Source organism: Eretmochelys imbricata, chromosome 7 (genome assembly GCF_965152235.1).
Source record: "Eretmochelys imbricata isolate rEreImb1 chromosome 7, rEreImb1.hap1, whole genome shotgun sequence".
Classification (NCBI taxonomy): domain Eukaryota; kingdom Metazoa; phylum Chordata; order Testudines; family Cheloniidae; genus Eretmochelys; species Eretmochelys imbricata.
In genome coordinates, this window is record NC_135578.1 from 41,955,619 (window position 1) to 41,983,238 (window position 27,620).

At 42.7% G+C, this 27,620-nt stretch overlaps 1 protein-coding gene across 1 annotated transcript in view; it reads right to left on the bottom strand.

Moving 5' to 3' along the window:
* The window catches only part of SHISA5 (shisa family member 5), a 47,833-nt gene continuing 20,213 nt past the window's right edge, over positions 1-27,620 (bottom strand). The window contains exons 4-6 of the mRNA XM_077822249.1: positions 7,764-7,879; positions 6,685-6,903; positions 1-3,414 (exon numbers count right to left, since the gene is read on the bottom strand). Of these exons, the coding sequence (XP_077678375.1) occupies positions 3,335-3,414; positions 6,685-6,903; positions 7,764-7,879 (415 nt within the window). The 3' untranslated portion in view covers positions 1-3,334. The remainder of the gene's footprint in view (positions 3,415-6,684; positions 6,904-7,763; positions 7,880-27,620) is intronic.

A 27,620-nucleotide genomic window follows, 5' to 3' on the forward strand; every position in this document is an offset into this window, starting at 1 on the left:
TACTTCAGACATTTGCATTTATTATAAATAGATGTACAGACTTTATGCCAGTTCTTCTGAATACTTCTCACGTGTAACTACAAACTACTTACAAAGCAAGGTTATAATTGAGAAAAAACCCTAAATTATATGGTATATTAGTACAACAGAATATTCTACTGTATTTAATTCACTACTTTTTGAAATAAAGGCACTTACAGAGTTTATAAAAACACAACTTTTGAAACATGTAAAGTTTGAATTCCATTCCCCCTCTCCCTTAACACTATCAGTTTTACATTTGCAATATATAAGCTACTTTTGACTAACGTGTTATCAATGCATAAAATAAGACTTTCTGCTCTTAATTACACCCACTATTAACATAACTACATGAGTTAAATAGAAACAGAATTCACTGGGTTACATGGAAACAACAGATTTTGGTCCAATGTCCATCTTTTAGCTATGATTAATATTCACTATACACTAAGAATGAGAAATTGAGTTAAGTACTTCCACTATGAAACAGGAAAATGTATAAATCTGCACCCATTTCCTCCTCCTTCACCCTGTCCAGCTCCAGGAGTAATTAATTCATTAAGCAATTCTTCATTACTAACATACAGCTCCCATTAACATATACATAGTGAGGAAAGGATACCACACATGCAGTTCTTATCCTACCCCTAATCACATGATATTCTCCTATCCTCAGATAGCATGTCTCTCTCACCATCCTGAAATTATCCTGACTGTCCATTGTACAGTATCTGGTTTACAATATCTCTACTATGGATCCTCTGTACATGGACTATTTTCTCGGGGCTAGGGGATTGTAAGTCACATAGGCAGGATATATGCCTACACACAAAGTTCACCTTGTGCCATGCTCTTCCCTTAAATGGGAAAGCCCAAGAGGAATAGTTATGTCCAAAATTGTACCACACCTCACTAGAGTTACCACTTTAAGCAGAAGAAAGGACAAAAATGCAGAGGCCCCAGCTTTGTAATCAAAGAACCAAACTACTATGGAAAATCCCAGCCCCAACTCTGAGGGCCTCAGGTCATCTGTGCTGAATAGCTGCCCCTTTCTGTTCAGCCTCTACCCTGGCAGCTGTCTAATCTGGTTTCTGTGATGATCTTGGTCCCCTCTACTGCACCTCTGCACTCTTAATCGTCCAGCCACCCACACTGGTAGAAGCTACAGAAAAGGAATTATTTTCTGAAGTGTTTTCTGGCATAAGACATACAGGATTTCTAGGGGAACATACCACAGCAGAAACTTCTCAGCTGGTCTCCCCCCTCCTCTCCAGCTGTTCCCACACAGCTCCAAAAGTGCAGTATTTACAGTGAGGTGCTACCCCATCTTCTGGTTGCGAAGCAGGGAAGAAAATGCACCATGCACTGTATAACTCAACTCCCTCGTTGTGCCTGTTTCATGGCCCCATTTAATGTTATTAGCACAAGTGCTCCCCTTGGTGCTATGTAACAAGGCAGACACAGAGTCTCCTATTGGAATGCTGGACACTTGCTGAAAGTTTGTGAAATTCCCTGGAGACCATCTCAAACGAAGGTTGAAAAATCCAGGTATAGACTGCCTTTTAATTTCTATTCCTACCGTCTGATACTAAGTTGAAGTATAGTCAAAGCTGTTTTTGAAAGTTAGTTTCAGTCACAGCCATTCTGCAGTTAGAGGCAAGATAAACAACACTATCAGTGACAAGATCATGTCTGTACAAACAAACTTGATATATATTTATATTTAACCTATGACAAGTACAGGACCCCAAAACAAGCAGCTTGTAAACATCTCTAAACAAATGAAACCAGAATGAGAGTAATGTCATAATATTCCATCAGTTCAGCTCCACTGAAGTAACAGTTAATTGATTAGCTTCACCACTGGACAATAAAAGCCTATTTCAATTTTAGAGAAGAGTTGTTGAGGGCTTTTTAAAAAAATCAGATTGTGCAGTGTGTCTAAAATTGTGACTGGTTTGGTAAATAAATTCTAAAATTGAAAGTAATGCTGTGACTGGTCACAATCACGATGGGTTATAAAAGTCAACATTTTAACAAGACACTTATGATAGACAATTTTTCTCCCTGTACATGTGCAATTTTCCCTGAAGTAAGCTCCTTTGCATCTCTAGGGCCAAATCCTGCCATCTTTACTTAGTCTAAACTCCCATTACACTCTGTGGAAATTGGGAGGATAGCAGGATTTGATCTTTGATGTACAGCATGTTGAGATTTTTTTTTCCCAGTATTTTTTAAGTCCAGATTTAATTTTATTGGAAGAGGTGTCTTCCTTATAAAGTTCCTATCTTAGTGTAAAAAACCACACTCAAGATGTCCCGGGCTTGATCTTGCTGGCAGGCACATGAGGTACATCTCCCTTTCTCTTAAGTGAGCAGGATTTAGCACTGGGCCAGACAGTTCTTCTGCAAGTTTGAGAAGCAGTGTTTTCATCACAGGGACAATGCTTGGTTCCATCAAGGTGAAATTTTTTTCCATCATCATCAAAACGTAGTCAAAACTTGCAATAATGAAGCAAAAATTCTCATGCAGCATTCTTAGGTTCTCAGCTTTTTGACATGTTTATTTAATTGACCAATGAAGGGTTGGTTTGTTTGTTTGTTTTTTGCCAGGGATATCAGAGAATTAAACAAAAGAAGTGAAAAGACACCTAATGACTTGACATGTTTTGAGTTTTAAAATTGGAAAGGAATAGATCAAGCGCATGCCTGATGGGCACAAAATAAATGCAACCAGTGTGGAAAAAAAGCTATAAGAACATGTTCCACTATCCCTTTCTGAAGACAATTCTATTCCAGCAAAGGAAATTTCCCTTTTAAAATCACTAAGTTAAGTGTAGCTTAATTCATCATGTTAACTTGAAAACAGGAAGATCAAATTTTACTAAAGTTTTCTGACAGTTAGGTTCTTATATTTTAATAATATGCAGATGAATGCTACAGCTTTGGGTGCTTACGACGACTGTTTAACTTATTTCTGATCATTCTTTGTGAACCCACCCTTCAAATTATTGCACAATACACATTACCATGCTTCTTATATCTGAACTATTCCCTTTTCACCCTTTTGTCACTGGAATTTGAGCAAGTTTCTCCTGTTGTATTTGCTTGAGGTATGGAGTGAACTTCAAGTGATAATTCTTTTTCTTGCTGAGCTCAGTGTATTTTAAAAAGCTACTGATTTAGATTTCTCTCTTTACAGAGGGATGAGGGACTGCTGCGTTTTACGAAAATGTGCTACAGCTGTATGGTTTAAACAGCACACGTTATACTTTACAAAAAAGTTTTGCACAGAGGCATAATAGAAAATCCATTCAATAGGTGGGCTTCTGAGGGTCCATGTAAGCAGGATTGTATGGGGGTTGATTGACTGGGTAGGGCGCTCCAGCACCAACTGCAAAAAACCAAAACAAAACACAGGTATCTCATATTAGTGTTCTCATTCTATACTTACTTTTCAATGATAGCTCTAATTCAGGGGTGAGCAAACTTTTTGGGCCGAGGGTCACATCCGGGTGGGGAAATTGTATGCAGGGCCGGGGCAGGGGTTGGAGTGCAGGAGGGGGTGCGGTGTGCAGGAATGGGATCAGGGCAAGGGATTGGGGCAGAGGAGGGGTGAAGACTGCAGGAGGGAGCTCAGGGCAGGGGGTTGGGGTTCAGGGTGTGGCAGGGAGCTCAGGGCAGGGAGTTGGGGTGCAGGAGGGGTGCGAGGTGCAGGCAGGGGGCTTAGGGCAGGGAGTTGGGGGGCGGGGTGCAGGAAGGGTTTGGGCTCCGTCCCTGCGCTGCTTACCTAAAGCTTCTCCGGGGTGGCAGTGGCGCGCACTCTACATGCCTGCCCTGGCCCCATGCCGTGCCGCTCCAGGAAGCGGCCAGAACCACATTCCTGCCCAGTCCCTGGGAGGGAGAGGGGACACAGGGCTCCAGAACACTGCCCTTGCCATGCCTCCAGGTACCTCCCCCGAAGCTCCCATTGGCCACGGTTCCCTGTTCCCGGCCAATGGGAGCTGCAGGGGGCGGTGCCTGGAGGCAAGGGCAACACATGGAGCCCTCTGCCCGCCCCCAGGGACGTGGTGCTGGCCACTTCTGAGAGCGGCACGGGGCAATCCCGTAGGCCAGATCCAAAGCCCTGAAGGGCTGGATCCGGCCCATAGTTTGCCTACCCCTGCTCTAGTTCCTATTGAATAAGTCAAAGATTCAGCTTAAGTTGCATTTTAGTTGTGTTGGAGAATAATTTACTAGCGATAACTTGAGAAATATTCACACTTAAACAACTGAGCCTGGAAGCTCTTTGCAGCGGGCTATGTGCATTTTCCTTTGTAGGATCAAGCACGTTTTTGGGACTTAAATAATAAATCCTCCTCCGCTGTAGGCTGCAGCTCATTAGGGAGTAGCTTGTCAAATACCAGTAAGAAGATCCAACACTCCATTGGTTAGAGGGCAACAGTGCACATACTGAGACAGGTAAAAGTTAATGTCATGTAGGTAAGTGAAAATAAGCCACTGGATGAGAAGATAAAGGACTGAAAGATATTCCTCAGATGGTGGAGAAACAGAATATCCTCCTGGGGAGATGCTCACATTGTTAATAGCATCAACTAGGAGTTACTTAAAATTCTTTTTTTTTTTTTTTTTTTTTTTTTAATAAAAAACCTTATCAACTTTCTACCCAAGACAAAAATATCAGCATTTTACGTTATTTATTTTTCCCCCCCAAATATTGATTTTTCTCATTGCATAACATTTTCAGCAAGTGTATTCAACTTCCTTCACCAGACATCTCAAAAACCAGTTCTTTTCTTGGACAAAAACAAAAAAAACGAGCGTCAAATCAGACCTTTCATTTGCCTCTACAGTCTAATCCAATCTCCTTTGAGTTTATGACTGTTTTAGCTGAGCACTTTTCAAATTAATTTAAGCTCACATGTTTTTCCCCCGCCACATCCCCCAGTCAGCAGGAACTTTTTTGGCTGGTGTTATACAAAGTTATGTCAATGTGGACATTCTGTTTTATCTGAAGGTGCTGAAGTTCATGGCAATTCTGATGTCTTCCAGGAACAGCTTCCACAGTAATGGGGTAGTTGCTGAGTAAGCTGTCTCCAGCACTCAGACTCATCCTTGATATAAACAGTTTAATTGTTCCAGGGAAACATAGCTGTTGTGAGATATGATGATCACAGAGCATGACATGATCTTTCAGGTAATCTCCCCTTGCTATGATCATCATAATTCCTTTGTTACAGCTTCCTCAAGTCCCAACTTGTGCTCAGTGTTACTGCCTAGTTCCTCTTATGTACAAAGCAGCACAACCATAGTATCTCAGTCTTTCATCTCCACTGGAAGGACTTGTATTTTACAATCCAGTTCAAGGCTGCCTTCCTTGTTTTCAAGACCCTCTCTAGATTCTAATTTTAGTTCTCAAAACTTCTCTTCTCCTCCTTGCTCCCTCTGCTTAAGCACTGGCCTCCTCTCTTGATTTCATCGTGAATGGTACAGAGGAATCCGCTTTTTGCTGATTCTATCATCTGAAACATCTTTTCTGTAGAGCGCTGCCCAATCAATTCTAAATTCCAGCACAAGTTCTCTCTTTTCCTTTGTCTACACTTCCTGATGTTTTTGTTTCTGCTGTTTTTCTTTAAATTATTTTATTTACTGAGCATCCGGAATTAAAAATATTGTACTTTGAAAGAGCTACTAAGTGGGCTTGTTTTCCATGCTACTCAGGATAGGAAAATATATCCATACTTACATAAAGTGTCTTTTCATCTAGTTGGAAGGTCCACAGATATTTTATAGTGAATTTTCAGCCTAATTGCACTTTGAAAGATGAGCATCTGTCCTCTAAACTACAAGCAAGCTGAAGCCGCCTTTGTAAGCCATCTGTGAATCTTCTTCCATAGAAAAATTGTAATTTTCCATTTGTAAGTGATCCTAACAGTGATGACTGGCAAGAGACGCATATAGTACATGGAGCTATAGCCCTGGTCTACACTACAGAGTTAGGTTGACACAAGGCAGGTTACATTAACCTATATAAAAGTGTCTACACTAAAATTTTGCTCCCACTGACACAACTTGCCCACTACACCGACTTAACTCCACCTCCATGAGAAATGCTGAGTCAATGTCGATGTAGTTAGGTTGATGCAGTGTCAGTGTAGACACAGCGTTGCTTACGTCGACGGTTGCTGGCTTTCAGAAGCCATCCCTCAATGCCCCACACCGACAGGTCAGTCTGTGCAAGCGCTCCTGGTGAGGAAGCGCACCGCTGACACAAGGAGCAAAGTATAGACACACAGAAGCGATATACTTACTGCAGCAGCTATTTGCCGCCGCAAATTAGGTGGACTTAATTTTGTTGTATAGACATGCCCTTAGAATGGAATCAAATGGTACATTTTTAATCTATTTTACCTAAAAATCCCATTTTGGATAAATACAAAGAACGGATCACCTTTGTGAAGTGAAGTATTAGTGTTAGTCTATGACAGCCAAGCATGTTAATTAAGAAAGGGTGCCCCGACAAACAGACTGGTGGTGCTCATGTGTAGAATTAACATTGATTTGTTACCAATGCATTTGTCTTCCTAGTGAGCCTAGTGAAGAAAGAAGAAACATGAAGTTTCTCTTCTTCAGTTGTGTTTTGCTCTTCTTGCTATGGCCTTACCTGCCACTGTCTCACAGTAGGCTGGTGGTCCTGAAGGTTGCGTTGGATAAGGTGGAGGATACTGTGTTGGGTAGGGTGCCGCTGGCATTCCATGTTGTGGCTGGACCGGTACAGGATGATATCCTTGATAGGGTGCCCCTGGGTAACCAGGTGGTATCCCAGGTTGCTGGGGATATGGTGCATGGACCACTGTGGTGGAAGTTGTGGTGGTCACTACAGCTATAAACATACAAAAGTAAGAAGCATTTACTACTGATGTGTCAAGCAGACATCCAGAAGAAGTAATGAAGATATGGAATATTTTGAACATTCTTTCCTGTTCCCAAAAGGGAAATCACTGTTTGATTTGTCTTTGTAAACACCAGGGAGAAACCCCAGTTCAGATTTCTCCAACATATTCAGAGACTGGTACCTCCGGCCCTCATGTTTAAGTTAGTGGGATGTCTAGAGTAGAAAATTAGGAGTTAAGCCTTACAAAGTGGTACAGGATGCTTTGAGTCATAGTCAACACAGCTTGTCCATTAACAAAAATTTCCTATTTTAATTGACATAATATGGCTAGCTCAGGAAATGATTTAGATAATCTGTTCCTCAGTGATAATCCAAAAGACAGATCATCAAGATTCCTTGTTTTAACGTAGCATGAGATGGAGAGGAAGTAGTTCTCATTCTCAAAAGGTTTGTTTAATCTCCTGGCACTAATAACCTTTCAGTAATTGCAACCACAGTTACTTTTGCTCTGTTTGGACCTTGATATATTTCCCATGGCCCCTCTCTTGCAGAGACTGCCATAGGGAAGAATGTTTAAAGGAGTCAATTATTCCAACATTTGCTCACTAAAGAAAAAACATTTGAAAACAGGGAAAGACAATTATGTCAAAAAATATTCAGCGATTCCTATAACTACATCAGAGTTTGAAGTGTCTCAAAATGCTTACTTTTGGTATTCTGTGTGATGGTGTGTGGAAGGGGCGGGGAGAGGAGGAGTTGTGCTAGTTTGACAATGATGCTGTTTACTAAAAACAAAAAACTTCATTGAAGAGAGATAAAAGTTAACAAAAATATAAACAAATACTCACGCTGTTGCCTCCGACACATTTTATACAAGCAGCAGCATGAACAGGTGAAGCACAGAATGACAGTGACTACGAACACCACGAAGATGGTGACCCCTATAGCCACAAAGGTCCCAAAACTGAAAAAGAAGAGGCACTAGAAAGTCACACTGGTTTTTGTAAAAAGAACAGGAGTACTTGTGGCACCTTAGAGACTAACAGAGACTGACAGTAACATTCTTCAGCTATGCAAAAACACTTAGGAGTCTGTGTGCCATTCCAGCTCTATTTTTGTTACCATTTATTGTTCACTATCACATATTTGAACAGTAAAACAGCTGTTTAAGGGTCCAGTCCTGAGTGAACTCAAATCTACTGAAAGACAATGCAAGCAGGAAGCCACTCAGCACCTCCTAGGGAGCATTAAATGTTTTGCATGATTGAACCCTAACATGGATAGTTTAATATTTTCTATTGTGATGTGGTTGTGTGTATTTGTACTTTCAAGACCAGAGATATAAAGCTTCAAACTCATTTTAGTCACATTTTGGATTTTTGGACAGTGGTTCTCAAACTTTCAGAAGCCCAACACAACTTTTTTCCATTAATAAAATTGTGGATCACCCATTAAACATGGAATGCTTGAATCAGTCAGAATGCAGGTGTTCTGTTTGTTTTTTCCAAGCCGTCTCCCACTCCAAAGTCTTCACAGACCTCTTGGTGATTGCAGACAATGGTCTTAGACCCTGTGTTTTGCAGGTCTTTTCAGATCTGGATCTTGTGCAGTTTGGATGCAACCAGAATTGATTACACTATCCAATGACTATCTAGTAGTTTGCATTAGAGAGACAGGAATACTCATCACAGATAGCACCCTTGTTGGCAGTCTCAACATAGGCAAGCCAAGAATTGCTTTCGCATTTTCTTTTTTTTTTTCTTTCTTTCTTTCTTTCAGTAGTACCAAACTAAGGAGACAATACAGGGTGTTAGGGTCTCAGAATTTTTTTTTTTTTAATTATTACCCCGATTAACCTTTTCAGTCTAGAGAGTTAGATACTCAGTGGAAGTCTCCTATTTTCTGCAGACCTTTTTACTGCTGTGCCTGGTCCTCAAACTTTTCTGAAAAATCATTGTTTAGAAGCCCAACTATAGCTGACTTCCTATGTAATCTTCTTTACTGATACATAAATCACAATGCCTAGGTTCAAGCAAAGGCCTTTTATGCTTTAATTATAAAGTAGCTCAAATGTATGCATTTAGACAATCTGCTATTGTTTTCTGTGATTTGAAATCTAATGAAGCGCTTCATCCATTCAGGCTATTTTGTGTGGACTTAGATTGAAAATCTGGTGGACAGTTAAATTTGGCATTTATATTTCTTCTTTATGCTAGTTCAAAATGAATTAAGTTCTGGCACATCATCATCCAACAATGGTAAAAAACAATCACAGGAAATCACTTTCTTTTAACAATGAACTTTAATAAGAAACACAAGATTATGTTTAGAATTATCCTGCCCTCTGCTTCATTGCTGAGCTTCTGCCTAAAGTATTTCCTAGCCTTCTTCCTGTCTTGTTTCCTATCACAGTTTAAATAAAAACTATGTATGCCTACAACCATTTTCACATTGGCAACTGAATAGCTATCAGATGGTGATTAGTTTTCACTACTGACAACCCAGGCAAATTGAATAACTGACCTCAATTTGAGAGGCTCTGAGCTCCTATTACCAATTCCTGAGGCCTCATGTCTCGGTTTTCCAGTAGCCTAATAGGCTGGCAGCCAATAAACACTAGTGAAATTAGAAGTAAAGGCTCTGTACTGTTATTTATTAAGCGAATGGCTAGTGCAAATTAAGACTGGCCACAAAGACCCATTACAAGATACTTTAAGCACATACTCAAAAGGAACAAGAGGGAAAGGAGTCATGTGCACAAAGATTCATACATGAGAATAATTTTGTTTGTAAACATACAGAAATAGTCACACAAATCCCAGCACAAGAAGATTTAAGTACTTCACATATGGTCTTGCTACATGTTTTATGTGTTTTTAAGAAACTAACTTATTTTAAAATAAAGACATTTCTGGCTCTTATTTCACAGATTGACTTCACTGACAAAATTATGCCCTGGTGTCTAGTTGTACTCTTTGCTTATGTGACTTACAATGGCCTTTCTTACCAGCATTGTGATATAGATATAACTCACAGTTCAGCTGCATTGCCCACCAAACCTTCATATTATAGTACTTCAACTAAGGCCTTGTCTTCACTGCTAAAAAAGGTGTGTGTTTTTTACCTCAGGGTAACTAACACGAATGAGCAATCCAGAGGTAAAAAACACAGTAAAGACCTGACACTTCAGTTTTATTGTAAGGTAAACAGCTCCATATTTCCTCCATAGGTTGATCTCAGCAAGTTTACCTCATGGTAAAACTGAAGTGGCCAGGTCTTCGTAGTGTTTTTACCTCAGGACAGCTCATTTGTGTTGGTTACCATGAAGTTTAAAAAAAAAAAAACAAAAAAAACAACCACACATGAAAACACACACCTTTTTAGTGGTGAAGATAAGGCCTAAGTTGCAGCCTGCCTGTGACTGCCCCTGACAGCTTGATTCCTTTTTATATGCCTATTCTTGTACTGAACTTAACATTGTAGTATCTCAGACCAATCCAAGGAGGAAAAAAAAAAGTGACAAACTCATGTATGGCTGCTTCTCTTAACTGTAAAAGGAAATTACACTTGTTTTTATAAAACACTGGTTTGCTATGTGCCACTGTTTGTGGAGACTAAGTTGAAGATAGTTTCCTTACTTGATCAACTAGCTAGTTCACAACATTCTATTGCCAAACTACTAGGTAATAAACATTTTGTCCAATTTTTTGACAGAGTGCTAGCTATAGCATCCTGGTCATTTAGGTAACTGCGTAACAGAGAAGGTGTGCTAATAATAATCAGCCAAACAACACCACAGGACTTAAGCTATTTCTGTCAAAGTGTTTTGTTGGGAACAACTCTTTCCCCCATATTAAGTAGAATCACTTTTCTCTATGTTACCAAGCCTTTGATAGACATTCTAGACAGAAGTCATGCGTAGAAAATACTAAAAAAAAAAAAAAAAAAAATGTATTCAAACATTTTGGGACTCCTAGAAACCATCTTCAAACCATTACCCACACAAAGGGACAATTTCCTCAAAAACACAACAAACTTCTTCCAGACATTCTGCAACATCAACCACCACCCTCGGAGTAACAGCCTTGCCACTGTGGCGGTCACCTCCCTATATACCAACATCCTTCACAATGACAGCATCACTGCCAGCCTTAAATATCAACAAGACAATGGACAACACTCAGTTATCCACCCAAAATACATTGCCAAACTCATCCAATTCATCCTCACCCATAATTTTACATTCAACAAGCAAACACTTTGTCCAAACCCTGGGAAAAGCTTCCAGCACTAGAACGGCTCCCCAGTATGCCAGTCTCTTCATACATCCCTAGGAATAACTATTGGACAAAAATGCACCACAAAACCAATGTCATACCTGAGATATGTTGATGATATTTTCATCCTCTGGACAGACAACCTAAACTCCTTAACAGATTTCCACTACAACTTCAACAACCACCACTCATCCATTAAATTGTCTCTAGAACACTGCTACACTAGCATCAACTTCCTGGACACCACAGTCAGCTTCAATAATGGAACCCTACAGACAACTATATACAAGAAACCCTCAGATTACCACATGTACCTTCACAAATCCAGCAATAACCCCAGACACACAAAGAAATCTTATCTATAGTCAGGCACTCAGGTACCACAGGATATGCTCAAAAAGAAACTCCAGGATATACACCATAATACATTTAAAACTGCCTTCACCAAAAGGAGGACACTCCACCAGAATAGAGATCGCATCCTGGAACAGAACACCCAAATACTCTGAGTGAACATGCTTCAATACAGAAAAAAACCCCTGATCACACATCCCATGTTGTCACCTACCACCTCACTTTGCAGCTCATATGAGGTATCATTAAACAATTATGACCCATACTCAATGGGGACCACACCCTGAAAGAAATCTTTCCCGTACCCCCTCCACTGGCTTTTGAACAACCCCCCAGTCTTGCCATGCTCATCATCAGAAGCAAGCTCCCCACAGTTCAGGGCCCACCAAATCAAAGTGGCACCAGATCCTGCCAAAACATCAGATGCAAAACCTGCAGACATCTCTCCACTGCTATCATAAATCAATACATCTCACAAGATCCATTGGTCCTATACATGCCTATCACAACATGTGGTATACTTCATCTAGTGCACTAAATGCCTCAGTAACAACTATGTGGAGGAATACAATACACCCATTACACTCTCAAATGAGCTTTTACAGAAACACGATGAAAGACACGATGAAAGACAACAACCACCATATCACCTGCAGGCAAACACTTTTCACAAAGTGATCCCTCTTTCTGACCTCTCAGTCCTCATCCTCAATGGAAACCTGCACAATGCCTTCGAAAGTCGAGTCTGGGAGCTTAAATTCATGACTTTACTAGACACTACAAATTATGGACACAAAGACAATGGATTTAGGATTCATTACAACAATCTATAACCCACTAACCCTCCTTTGTCCTATGACTGCAGAGGTGTTAACTGCCTACGTCCCCTTAAAACATCTCTTGCAATATGTGTTACCTCCTTAAGCTAAACAATCTGTTCCACCTTGTATTTAGCTGTGACACTGAATAGCTTTCCCAGACCTGAAGAAGAGTTCTGCGCAAGCTAGAAAGCTTGTCTTTTTCACCATCAGAAGTTGCCTCACCCATCTTGTCTCCCTAAATTCCCAAAAAAGTAGTTACAAAGATATTAGCAAACATATAGCAACAGCTATATTCTAATCTCACAATATAAACATGTCCTTACAAATATTCTCTTGTGGCACTCACACATTCAATCTTTTCCAACATTGCTGAGTATTATATTTTTCTAATATCTTTCAACCAACAATGCAGAGATACCAGCCTGAATGTTAGTGCCTGAGTGTTAGTGCTGTATTATGGTGCTTCAGATAGAGACTTTTTTTTTTTTTTTTTGGAAAAAGAACTGATTCACTCGGATGAAGAATGATGTGGATGTTTTTCCTCTGCATATAAAATTGCTCTGATATGCCCTATACTGCAAAATCTTTGACAGATGGCATATATAAGTTACATGTGAAGTTTGTTTCTTAAGGGGTACATGTAGAATTTATGCCAACTTTCTCATTCAGTTTAACGCCTGAGTGTGACTTATCTGCCAGTCAAGCATTTTTGTTATTTCAAATCACAAAAGCAATTAATTTAGTCGCATTAGAGATTCTAAATTCATTGGGGGAATCCTGTGTTTCTCACCCACTCCCATCTCTATTCTTTGTGTTTACCACATACTCTCTCTCCAACAGGTAAGACACTGGAATGGGAGTTAGGGGAGACCCAAGGCTCTGCCACCAACCTGGTACATGACATAGGCAGAGAGATTAAGTTACTTGCCAGTTTCCTTATGCACAGAGCTGGGTTGATACTTAATTCCCATTATAAAGCACTTTGTTATCTACGGACGGCAAGTAGTAACTATTTTTACTATTCTGGAATTCCTGCACTGTCAGGAACAGCAACAGAGTGGAAATGACTCATGTTCCTGATGAATCCTCCCAGAGAGTGTTCTCAGTAAAGAAGCAGAAGCACAAACAAAATCATTTACTGATGCTGGAAGAGGTTTGCCATGTGGCAAAGGAAGAGAAGAGACTCAGAGGGGAAGCTAGCATTTTTTACACATCTATTGCCCACCAAACTTTGTGAACTTCAGCAATGGTACATTGCAAAGGAAACCATGTTCTGCAGGAAAAGCAACGAAGGCCTCTGTGATGGGTTTGGTCACAGAGACCCCCTTGCCGGTTGCTGGCACGTCTCTGCAACCCCTGGTCGGGGCGGTGGGGGGAGGGAAGAAGGGAGATGAGGCTCTGTGTGCTGCCCCTGCTCCCAGCACTGTCCCCACAGCTCCCATTGGTTGGGAACCAGCCAAAAGGAGCTGCAGGGGCGGCACTTGAGGGTGTGGGCTACGCACAGAGACATGCCAGTAGCCAGCCCCTTCCAGGAGCAGTGTGGGGCCATGGCATGAAGGCAGGCAGCCTACCTGAGTCTTGCTGGGCCTCCCGGTTGGAAGCTGCACCTCACACCCCCTCCTGCAGCCCAACCCCCTGCCCCAGTCAGAAACCCCTCCTGCACCAAATTCCCTCCCAGAGACCTCACCCCTCTCCTGTACCCCCAACACTCTGCCCCTGCCTGGAACCCCCTCTTGCATTCATCCTTTGGCTGTTATCAGGGACTTGCATAACTCTGAACATCTCTCTAGTTTTCTTTTTCAAATAACTCATGCACCATTTTTTGCTAAGCTTTCAGAGTAATTATTCGAATCCCTAGAGTTCTGGTTGCCTTCCTTTACTATTTTTGTACTGGTTTAGTACAAAGAATTGCAGCACAGCCTGGCCATCTTAATCCAGTGCCAGAATTATTTTTCTGTTACTTGTGTTCAGTCCCTTATGAATCCCAAACTCACATTGGTGCTCTCCATGCACTCACCTTTAACCTCAAATGGCTGTTAAATATTTGGCATAAACCCAGTCTGTCAATACTAAAAGTAATTTATGATAAACCTCACACTGTTTTGATAGTATGTATGTGGCATAACTGCAGAAGCTGATTTTTTAAATCCATCCTTGCAATCACCTAAGGTCAAGTTTTAAAAAAAAAAAAAAAACTACCAAAATTTATGGCCCGTCCGGACCCCTGGCATGACAGTGGTCAGGAATAGCTTTTAAGAATGGTTTTCCACACAACATTAAAAAAAAAAAAAAAGATATCAATTGGGGTCAGAAACACTTAGCTGGATTTACCATTCCCCAAAATCTTTCTAGTTAATTAATTAAATGTATTGTTGTGTTCAATTAACAGTAAAAAAAAAAAAAAGCGCCACTTTCTTAGCTCAATAGGCTAACAGTTTTAGAAAGTTAAGTACTGTATTTCACAGTTTATTACTTGTAGTGGCCAACTATTCCCAATGTTATCAGAATGGGTGTCCCAAGCTAAAATATTTCAGAGATGCTTTACCTGAGTATTTATTTGCTTTGTCAGAAGAGTTTTTAATACATCTTAACTTAAAAAAGTCTCACCAACTGTAGGGGCCTAAATGCACTTTAAAAAATATATATAGCTACTTCCATTTGAGGATCTCAAATAGCTTTATAAATATTCAAGAATTAAGTTTCACTACCCTCCTGTGAGATGGGGGAAACCAAAGAAGTCATGTAACTTGTGGTAAGTCACCCGGAAAGCATGATCAGAGCAAGATCAAAACAGCACTTGCATTTACTAGTCAAATGTCTTAAAAGACCATCTTTCTTCCCCCCACATTCACAAATCATGCAACTTGTTAGCAAATTGGCCAGTTCCAACTTAAAGGCTAAAAGTGGAAATTGTAGTTTAAAATAAATTTTCCAAACACACTATTTTTTTCTTTAGGGAACAGGAATTTTTACCATTACAGTGACCAACTTACTTGATTAACCTGAAACATGGGACATTTCAAACTGTTTGCCAAAATCTGCAAATCTCTGAGTGGATCTAGATCAATTTAGGGTTTGAGCAAAAACCATGAAACAGCTAGTGGCTTCACAATGTTTCTACCCAAAACCAAACTTGGCATTTTTTGGCTGAGTTTTCTCTCAAATTTCCGAGTTTGTTTAAAACCTGAAATGCTAACGATTATAATTCACATGACCAAAAAAATACAGAAGTCTTCAAGCCTCTGAAAACTAAAGCCACTGTTTTGCTCAGGTCCAGTTTCCACCTCTTGAATTATGATAGGTGGGGGGAGGGAGAGGTCTCCATTAAATAGAATTTCCATCCAGAGTTTCTTTAAACTGCTTTATGGATAGGGAGTAAAGCCAAATGTCAATGTTTTTATCTTAACTAAGGTTATTTCCACAGCAAGGTTAGCCAAGTAAAAACTTTGTTTGGAGAACTCACAGAACTAAGACTTCTGACTCAGAAATCCAGGGTGGCCAGTACTTACGACCAGAGTAAGTTAAACCACCTTTCAGTTAAAACACTAATGTATGGCCTCTTGCAACACATGCTCAAGGGTAAAAATTAACCTCACACTGTTATGAATAGCTTGAGCTCATTCATTGCCATTTCCTGTTTCTTTCCCTTCAGACAAGAAACAAGTGCTCAGTTGCCAGTGAGGAAAATTAAAACCAGAACACAAACCAATAGCCACTTTTACTGAGGCAATGGGAGAATCTGATCAATAGCACCAAGCAAGGAAAAATAAATATGAAATACTGGTGTTCCCTGTGGGTCTCTCCAGGCTAACATTATACATATGGCAAGCTTAAAATATATAGTTGTAGTTTGAATAAAAAAATCTGTTTACCTTAATATTAAATTTAAAAATGTGTGTAGGAATTTATTTAAACGACAAATAATGAATTAGAGCCTGTTACACCAGTCTCAATACTGAAGATAAGAAAATGGGCAAGGAAAAAAAAAGTCAAAATTGTTAGGCATTTTAAAATTTGATAGAATCATAGAATATCAGGGTTGGAAGGGACCCCAGAAGGTCATCTAGTCCAACCCCCTGCTCGAAGCAGGACCAATTCCCAGTTAAATCATCCCAGCCAGGGCTTTGTCAAGCCTGACCTTAGAAACCTCTAAGGAAGGAGATTCCACCACCTCCCTAGGTAACGCATTCCAGTGTTTCACCACCCTCATAGTGAAAAAGTTTTTCCTAATATCCAATCTAAACCTCCCCCACTGCAACTTGAGACCATTACTCCTCGTTCTGTCATCTGCTACCATTGAGAACAGTCTAGAGCCATCCTCTTTGGAACCCCCTTTCAGGTAGTTGAAAGCAGCTATCAAATCCCCCCTCATTCTTCTCTTCTGCAGACTAAACAATCCCAGCTCCCTCAGCCTCTCCTCATAAGTCATGTGTTCTAGACCCCTAATCATTTTTGTTGCCCTTTGCTGGACTCTCTCCAAGTTATCCACATCCTTCTTGTAGTGTGGGGCCCAAAACTGGACACAGTACTCCAGATGAGGCCTCACCAATGTCGAATAGAGGGGAACGATCACGTCCCTCGATCTGCTCGCTATGCCCCTACTTATACATCCCAAAATGCCATTGGCCTTCTTGGCAACAAGGGCACACTGCTGACTCATATCCAGCTTCTCATCCACTGTCACCCCTAGGTCCTTTTCCGCAGAACTGCTGCCTAGCCATTCGGCCCCTAGTCTGTAGCGGTGCATTGGATTCTTCCGTCCTAAGTGCAGGACCCTGCACTTATCCTTATTGAACCTCATCCGATTTCTTTTGGCCCAATCCTCCAATTTGTCTAGGTCCTTCTGTATCCTATCCCTCCCCTCCAGCGTATCTACCACTCCTACCAGTTTAATATCATCCGCAAATTTGCTGAGAGTGCAATCTACACCATCCTCCAGATCATTTATGAAGATATTGAACAAAACCGGCCCCAGGACCGATCCCTGGGGCACTCCACTTGACACCGGCTGCCAACTAGACATGGAGCCATTGATCACTACCCGTTGAGCCCGACAATCTAGCCAGCTTTCTACCCACCTTATAGTGCATTCATCCAGCCCATACTTCCTTAACTTGCTGACAAGAATACTGTGGGAGACCGTGTCAAAAGCTTTGCTAAAGTCAAGAAACAATACATCCACTGCTTTCCCTTCATCCACAGAACCAGTAATCTCATCATAAAAGGCGATTAGATTAGTCAGGCATGACCTTCCCTTGGTGAATCCATGCTGGCTGTTCCTGATCACTTTCCTCTCATGCAAGTGCTTCAGGATTGATTCTTTGAGGACCTGCTCCATGATTTTTCCAGGGACTGAGGTGAGGCTGACTGGCCTGTAGTTCCCAGGATCCTCCTTCTTCCCTTTTTTAAAGATTGGCACTACATTAGCCTTTTTCCAGTCATCCGGGACTTCCCCTGTTCGCCACGAGTTTTCAAAGATAATGGCCAATGGCTCTGCAATCACAGCTGCCAATTCCTTCAGCACTCTCGGATGCAACTCGTCCGGCCCCATGGACTTGTGCACGTCCAGCTTTTCTAAATAGTCCCTAACCACCTCTATCTCCACAGAGGGCTGGCCATCTCTTCCCCATTTTGTGATGCCCAGCGCAGCAGTCTGGGAGCTGACCTTGTTCGTGAAGACAGAGGCAAAAAAAGCAGTGAGTACATTAGCTTTTTCCACATCCTCTGTCACTAGGTTGCCTCCCTCATTCAGTAAGGGGCCCACACTTTCCTTGGCTTTCTTCTTGTTGCCAACATACCTGAAGAAACCCTTCTTGTTACTCTTAACATCTCTTGCTAGCTGCAGCTCCAGGTGCGATTTGGCCCTCCTGATATCATTCCTACATGCCCGAGCAATATTTTTATACTCTTCCCTGGTCATATGTCCAACCTTCCACTTCTTGTAAGCTTCTTTTTTATGTTTAAGATCCGCTAGGATTTCACCATTAAGCCAAGCTGGTCGCCTGCCATATTTACTATTCTTTCGACTCATCGGGATGGTTTGTCCCTGTAACCTCAACAGGGATTCCTTGAAATACAGCCAGCTCTCCTGGACTCCTTTCCCCTTCATGTTTGTCCCCCAGGGGATCCTGGCCATCCGTTCCCTGAGGGAGTCGAAGTCTGCTTTCCTGAAGTCCAGGGTCCGTATCCTGCTGCTTACCTTTCTTCCCTGCGTCAGGATCCTGAACTCAACCAACTCATGGTCACTGCCTCCCAGATTCCCATCCACTTTTGCTTCCCCCACTAATTCTACCCCGTTTGTGAGCAGCAGGTCAAGAAAAGCGCCCCCCCAGTTGGCTCCTCTAGCACTTGCGCCAGGAAATTGTCCCCTACGCTTTCCAAAAACTTCCCGGATAGAAGAAAAGAAAGAGGACCTGTGGAATTATAGACGAGTCATCCTAACTTCAATACCCTGGGAAAATACTGGAACAAGTTATTAAACAGTTTGTAATCACTTACAGCAGTGTTTCCCAAACTTGGGATGCCGCTTGTTCAGGGAAAGCCCCTGGCGGGCCGGCTGGTTTACCTGCCATATACACAGGTTCGGCCAATCGTGGCTCCCACTGGCTGTGGTTCACTGTGCCTGGCCAATGGGGGGGTGCGGAAAGCGGCAGCCAGTACATCCCTCAGCCCGCACCGCTTCCCGCAGCTCCCATTAGCCGGGCACAGTGAACTGCGGCCAGCGGGAGCTGCGATTGGCCAAACCTGTGGACGCGGCAGGTAAACAAACCAGCCCGCCCCGCCAGGGGCTTTCCCTGAACAAGCGGTGTCCCAAGTTTGGAAAACACTGACTTACAGGATAATAGGGCTATAAGGACTAGCCTGCATAGATTTGTCAAGAACAAATCATACCAAACCAACCTAATTTCCTTCTTTGATGGGCTACAGGCCTAGTGGATAAGGGGAAGCAGTAGATATGATATAGCTTGATTTTAATAAGACTTTTGACAGTTTCACATGACATTCTCAAAAGCAAAACTAAAGAAATATGGTCTAGATGAAACTACAATAAGATGGGTGCACAAGCGGTTGAAAGGCCGTACTCAAGAGAGTAATTATCAATGGTTCACCGTCAAACTTGGAGGGCATATCTAGGGGGCCCACAGGGGTCAATCCTGGGTTCAGTACTATTCAGTATTTTCATTAATGACTTGGAAAATGGAACAAAGAGTATGCTTATAAAATTTGCAGAGGACACCAAACTGGGAGGGGTTGCAAGCACTTTGGAGGACAGGATTAGAATTCAAAACAGCCTTGACAAATTGGAGAACTGGTCTGAAATCAACATGAAATTCAATAAAGACAAGTGCAAAGTACTACACTTAGGAAGGAAATAAATCAAATGCATGACTGCTGAAAAGGATCTAGGGGCTATAGCGAATCACAAATTGAATATGAGTCAACAATGTTATGTACTTGTGGAAAATGTCAATATAATTCTGAGATGTCTTCTTTAAGACATGAGAGGTAACTGTCCTGCTCCACTCGCACTAGTGAGGCCTCAGCTGGAGTAGTGTGTCAAATATGTAAAGGGCTGTTACAAAGAGGGGTGTGATCAATTGTTCTCTGAAGGTAGGACAAGAACAAAGGACAATCTGCAGCAAGGGAGATTTAGGCTAGATATTAGCAAAAATTTCTAACTATAAGGAGAGTTAAGCTCTGGAATAGGCTTCCAAGGGAGGCTGTGGAATCCCCATCATGGGATTTTTTAAGAACAGGTTGGACAAACTCCTGCCAGGAATGGTTTGATTTTACTTGATTCTGCCTCAGGGTTGGACTTGATGACTTCTCAAGGTCCCTTTCAGCCCTACATTTCTATTGTTCTATAGAAATGCAAGGCAGTTTACAAAGTTTTCCATATGGCAGATCTTACCTTTGAGGATTCCATCAATGACTTTTCCATCTTTTTTACTGGCTTATTATAGCCCCTTCTATAAAAGCTAACTGCGTATATTGGTTTTCTCCATCATGCACATGGGGAGTTTATTTGCAATAGTGTACACTGCAAGTTGGCCCTTAAAAAGGGGGGGGGGGGGCGGAACAAACAAACAAACAAACAGTTCTTCAGCAAAAATCAGTTTAACAAGACTATTAATTTCTAAAAGTTGTTTTGAACTATTCTGGGATCTGTTCTATTTTGTAAGGAATGTGTTGACAATGTCCCTTAGCAAGGTGCTTCATGAATATTCACATTTAATAGCATGAAGAGAGTGACCCAGAAGTGTTTGGACGTCCCCTCCCTCATCAGTAAGTCAGTAAAACAAATACAAGAACAGTATAGTAATGATCCACTCAGCTTTCTCAATAGTAGGGAGTTTCTGAGCAACATTATTTTGCTGTTATCAATTTTAGTGTTTTATGTTGCAGCCCAGCACCATAGGCTGATCACCTGCCTCGTAAAAATCAATAGCAGAGTCCCAAATGGAATTCATGGAGTCTCTGGCTCTCTCCCCTTTACAGGAACAGAATTCTGGGGTAAGTTTTTTTTTGGGGGGGTGGGGCAGGAGGAAGAGGGGGAGACAGTACAGGCTTGGATTTGTGAAGGTCACTTATGGTGGAAAGACTCTCTCAAAGAGGAAGGTTTTGCAATATGTCCTAAAGATGGTCACTCTAGATTTGCCTCTTCTCCTCTGGAAGATTGTCCATAGCTAGATCCCCTTGACAGAGAATGCTTTGTCCCAGTTTTCACACGCTTCTTTCTGCTGTAGCAGGGCAGTTGCCCCCCTCCTGTGAAAGGCTAGGCTGATTGGGAAAGCAGCTACAGCTGGGGCCATGCGCCAGTCAGGCCACAGCTGGCCCTATAAGAGGGCTGTGAGCCAGGAGCTGACTCAGTCTCTCTCTAGCCCTGGAGAGAGAAGAATGCTGGGGAAAGGCAAGAGGAGCTGGGAAGCTCCAGCCTGCGGGCCTTGCTAAAGGCCAAAGAAGGTACTGGGGCTGCAGAGGTACAGTCCAGGGTTAGGCAGAGGCAGCTGCTTCAAACCCCCTTGCCAGTGATGAGTGGTTTATAGACTGCAGTCTGCCCCAGTGAGCGGGGGCTATAGGTGACTGGCAGTAGCCACTGAAGCAAGGTGAGGATAGAGGTTTGGGGGTTCCCCTGGGAGGGGAGACCCAGACTGTGGGTTACTGCTGGGGGAGAACCCTGAGGAAAAGGGGCACCGAAGTCCGGAAGGGACACGGGGGCCAGTGGCAGGCGAGACACCGGCCAGCAGGAGGTGCTCCATATGCTGCAGAGCTAATTCCCAAGATGACCAGCAGGAGGCGCCGCACCAGTGAGTCATTGCTTCGCTACATGGGGTGGAGAATGCGGGCATAGGTGGTCCACCCCTGATACAAGGGGCTGGGCAAGGACTGAGGGACTATTGCCAGGAGAAAGGGGACAATGGATCCTGGCTACACTGGCGGAGACCCCAGGTACCATCCCTGGTTGGGCCCTGGTGTCAGCACCCCGACGGAAGGGGCGGATGACCTGCAGGGGATCCGGGAGACCCAAGAGGGACTGTGGGAGGTGCAGTCGTCCCTCCACAAACAGTTGGAGCAGCTGGTGGAGGAGCAGCAGGCCCTGGCAAAGCTCCTCCAGAAGGAGTTTCTGAGGAACCGCAGAGAGCATGATGGAAAGCCAAGTGCCAAGGCCAGGACGCCTGGGGCTGAATGCTGGACTTGTTATGCCTGTGGGTGGCAGGGACACTTGAGATGGGACTGTCCCTACTGGGTTGGGGGAAAAGGAGCCTCACCCCTCTACACCAGGCTTTGTGAATTGCATGGTCCCAGAGGAGTGCAGCGGTCACAAGGATTCATAGATCAAAATACTGTCTGTGGAGGTAGCTGGGGCTTGAGCCATCAGTGGCTTTGAACATTAGGAACAAGGCCTTAAGCAGATGTCAGAAGATGACTGGAAGCCAGTGGAGGAACTTGAATGCAGGCCTTCTGCACTCAAAACAGCATGAAACATGGAGAAGCTTTGCAACCGTACTCTGAACCAGCTGGTGCCTCTGCAACATCATCTTCATATTCACCTTCAGGTAGCATGGATTACAGTAATCCATCCTGGAGGTGGCAAATGCATTGATTAATGTGGCATGTTTGTCCTCTAGCATGAAGACAAAGTTTGAGCAAGCTGGAGGTGAAAAAGCTTTTTTGGAAATAGATGCTACCTCATTATCCAAGCGAGGCGTCACAGGACCCCAAGGCTTTGCACCACTTTGACAAAAGGGGCTGTCAACACTTTCTACTGGGCATACAAAATCTTGGCCAACACTTTAAAGCATTTCTATTTTCTGATCAATATCACTTTGGTCTTGGCTGCGTTCAGTTTGAGCCAACTGCTCTTCATCCAAGTTGTTATGGGCATTCTGACATTTTAGTGGTGGTGGTTACATCAGTTGAGTGTCAAAGCCCATGAAGTCTCTCACTCTTTCCCAGTGGTTTCATGGAGACGTTGAAGAAAAGAGGGGATAGTCTGGATCTCTGTGGGACACTGCAGGTTAGGCCCTTTAGAGGGGAAGAACAGTTATCACCTCTGAGTTCTGCTGGAAAAGAACGACTGAACCCACAGCAGAAGTCAGTGGCCCAGCACTGCAATGTCATGTAGGCATGTTAGTAGTATCTTGTGGTCACACTGTGCCAAAAACTCAAGTGATCCTGTATTATGAGCATGGAGATCTTACCCTTATCCATGGCAATGAAGATGCAGTCTTTTAGTGTTAGTAGAGCAGTCTCTGCTGTGCCCTGGTCTGAAACCTCATTGTGAGGCATCCAGGATGTTGGCTGATGTGACATGTTATTTGGAGTTTGGTGGTTACTACTTTCACATTTAATTTTGCCCAGAAGAAGGTATGGGCGCTAAAAACAAAGAGCAAAATGAAATAAGTTTGGATATAAATTTGTCCAGTTTTTCAAGATTATACCTAGAGAATAGTGTACAAATGGACTTGCAGGATTCAGATAAATAAACATGGTCTCAATACCCAGTAGGAAACTGAACTGGAGCAATTTAGATGAATTTGTGGATAAAATATGATTTTTGGACTGCTTGCAAGCCAGGATCTTTCAGACGGAGCATCGGATTTTGCTGTTTTAGAGTAATGTGCTTCACAGTAGTTAAATACTATTTTGGGGGCAGGGGGATTCAAAATTGAACGGAGTCACTTTTCCAGGTACCACATAGATAGTAGTTTGGTATTTATACAAGAGTAAAACTTCTATCTTAATTCATCTGCTGTAAATTTCAAGGTTCCCCAATTTTTCACTGCAATTTAGAAAAGTGTGTCTCAAGATTCATCACTGCAGCAGCAGGAAACAATTGGCAAAACAAGTGGTAGATTTGACACACAATCTTTAACTTTTAAGTATTCTGATCAGTGTTCTTGGGAATTGCTCTAAAGAATCATTACTGGAAGAAAATTAGGGTGTGTATACTTGAGTAATTTTTAAATCATGCTACAAATGCAATACAGTAGAACATATTGTTTTACTGGATTTGCCCATCTCTGGGCTTGTCTTTACTGCAAAGCTAACTCAGGTTGAGTATAACCCCCAATATGAGTCCAATCCCTAAACACAAAACTCACACTCAAGTATAATGGTGCTTTTAACTCAGTCGGCTGGTCCATCAGTGGCACAGGTTAAAGTTCAAGTTAAACACAATTACTCAGTGTTACCGAATGCACCTCTGTATTCACACACTAATCAGAATAATCTTTCACAAAATATGCTTTGAGGTATCATTTGAAAACTAACAACTCACTGGTCAATAATATGATGGTGTAATATGTGTAGCAACATTTGTAAAATGATTAACATAAGATGAAATTATGATTACCAAACAAGTCTGGGGAAAGGGTAAACAAGAAAAGGACTATGATATCCTGGCACCCCAAAATTCACCACTGTCATGTAATTAGGATGTGTTTTGTACAAAGTATGCCTTGTGAGGTATCATTCTAAAAGTCTTGATCAGCTAGACATTAATATCTCATTGGATTGTAAGTGCTATTGTCGTATGTGAAATTATGAAGTTTGGCTCTGTATGTTACTGAAACATGTTGTGATGCTGAAAAACACATACAAGCAGCCTTTCAGGTACAAAATAAAAAGGCCAAACAATGTTAATGGCTCATTGAGGAAATGCGCACAGGCACAAGGACTTGTCGAACCCGTTCAAAAGGCCAGGAGACAATTCAGGCCAGTGAGGACTTGGCAGGTGTTTCCTAGCCCAAGCAGGGGCAACCCCGGGGGTGGAGTTGAAATAGGTCCCCTGGAATTAGGTCAGATTGGTACCGCACATGAGCCAATGACCTGCTATATGTGAATGTGAGGGAGGAGGCAGTGGAAGTAAATGGCGTACCCATAGAGGGAAAGACCCAAGGCCATATTCTGTGTTCAGATGCGATCTGATGTACCGGATAGCGCAAATACGAGGGGAAGAAGTAGAACAGCTTAGTCCTACAGAAACACACAAGGGCAGTACTAGAGTTAGCTCAGTCATTTATTTGGGGAACATCTAGGAGTAGACAAGACACTGGATAGAGTCCTAAGAAGGTTTCACTGGCCAGGAATACATGCGGAGGTCCAACACTATTGTGCCTCCTGCCCAGAACGCCATTTGCATAGCCCCCGACCTCACTTGTGGGCCCCATGGGTACCTTTGCCTATTATTGAAGTCCCTTTTGAGAAGATAGCCATGGACCTAGTGGGCCCTCTAGAAAGATTGGCACGGGGCCACCGAAACGTACTAGTCATCCTTGACTATGCCACACAGTATCCAGAAGCCATTTAAGAAACCCCACTTCCAAGGCAATAGCAAAAGAACTACTCCAGGTTTTTGCCAAAGTGGGCATCCCTCTGGAGATCCTGACTGACCAAGGAACCTCCTTCACGTCAAAATTAATGAAGGACTTATGTACCCTGCTCCGCATCCAGGCTCTATGGACCTCAGTCTACCATACACAAACAGATGGCCTGGTTGGGCGGTTTAACTGTACCCTTAGAAGTATGATCCAGAAGGTGGTAGCACAGGACAGAAAAGACTGGGATACCCTTCTACCCATATTGCAAGCATCAGATATGGAAGTCCCCTAGGCGTCCACTGGTTTCTCTCCCTTTGAGCCACCCTCGTAGAATCATTAGATATCTCCAAGGAAGATTGGGAAGAACAACCCAACACAGGAAAGAATGTCATTGAGCATGTGACACAGATGAGAGAGCGAATAGCTCGAGTAACCCCTATAGCATGAGAACATTTGGAAGAAGCACAAGAGGCCCATTGGACATATTACAACCACTAGGCGAAAGTACGGAGATTTCAGCCGGGAGAATGGGTGATGATGCTAGTGCCAATAGCAGAAAGCAAACTCCTGGCCAGCTGCCATGGGCCATATGAGATAGTGGAAGCCACTGGGGAGGTAGACTATAAAGTCAGACAACCAGACCACCAAAGGCCAGAACAGATCTACCACGTCAACTTACTGAAGCCCTGGCGTGACCGAGAGACATGCCTGGTCATTCAGGGAGCTCCACTCCAGACAGATGACCCACAGGGGCAGGTGAGGATATCCCCTGAATTAACCCCAGAACAATGAACAGAGGTCATTGATACGATCCAACAGAACCAAGACGTGTTCTGTACACAGCCAGTCCATACAACACTGGTCCAACAGCATTTAGTCACTAGTCCTGGAGTAAGGGTGACGATAAGACCATACCGAATACCGGAAGCTAAAAGGGAAGAAATTAGGACAAAAGTGAAGCTGAAGCCGGAACTCTGGGTTATTGAAGAATCCCACAGCCAGTGGTCCAGCCCTATTGTCCTAGTCCCCAAGCCTGACGGCACCCTGAGGTTTTGCAACGACTTCTGGAAGTTGAATGAAGTATCCCAATCCAATATCATGCATCGACGAGCTAGTTGATCAGTTAGGCAAGGACCTGACTAAAGGATATTGGCAAATTCCCCTGGCCAAGGATGCCAAGGAGAAGACTGCCTTCTCTACACCTGATGGAGGACAGTGTATTGGAACAGGCCCTTCCAGACTCCATGGGGCCCCTGCAACATTCCAATGACTTATGGATAAATTGCTGCGACTCCATGACAAGTATGCTGCTGCCTATTTAGATGACAGTCATCCATAGCCCTGACTGGGAAACGCACCTAGGAAAAGTATAAGCGGTGCCAGATGCCCTTGGGAGGGTTGGCAGTGAGGCCAACCTTCCAAAGTGCGTGATAAGGCTAGCATGACACATCTATGGGATGGGGGGGGGTGCAGGGAGAGGCTCTTTTCTAGTCTGAGTTTTGTAAAAGGGGCTAGTTTAAGCTGTGTGAAAACTGGCTTTTGACACATCTTCCCCCAATGCTAAACTACTGAAATTAAGATCAGCACATATACTCAGGCAGAAGCCTGTTCAGTACAAAAAAGGAAGTTCCAACCTGAATGCCTAAACTAATGTCAAACCTCCCTCTCCCTGCACAAAATGCTTTTTATATATATATATATAAACTATCAGAGCACACTGCAAAGCCTACCTTTCACACACATCTGTGTTAGGCTAAAGGGGTGGAGAGTGTAATACACTTTGTTTTCCTGACTCATGGTTTTATGCAGGTACATTTTGCGGCTTTTTTGAAAATCTTGATTCAATTTAGTTTTGTTACGACTTGTGCTTTTGGGTGGCCAACTTGACACTTTAAAAGGGCCTAATGTTCAAGAAGTTCTGGGCACCCTATGATGTTGGCAGACCACGTGCCAGCTCATACCAAGCCCAAGGCCTCACTGAACACTGACAAATGCATAGTTGGAAACCAGTCTGACTCACCGTGCGTTAGTAATAGTTAAAATAGATATTAGTGTTGTAAGAATGTGTTTAGACTTTATGGATGCTTGTAGGATGCTGCATGTATTAATCCTACTTATATCTGTATAGTTATATTGAGTGTTTACATTGTAGGTCTCTGCAATTGTGTAACTCAAACAGGAAAAGAAGGATTCATTAAAGTAAAATACTCACAACTGCATACAAGATGGCCCAATGAAGGCAAATGAAGCATTGTGTAGCATCAAAGGACCTTGTTGATTGCATTCCTTCCTCCCTCCAGGAAGGGAAGGCCTATGCATGAATTTATCCCATCAGCTTGGATCTTGGAGGGAGCGGGAGATAAAAATCTCTGACAAGGAGAAACTGGGCTCTTTATGCTGTCTGGACTCTGAGGGGCAAAGATTCCAAA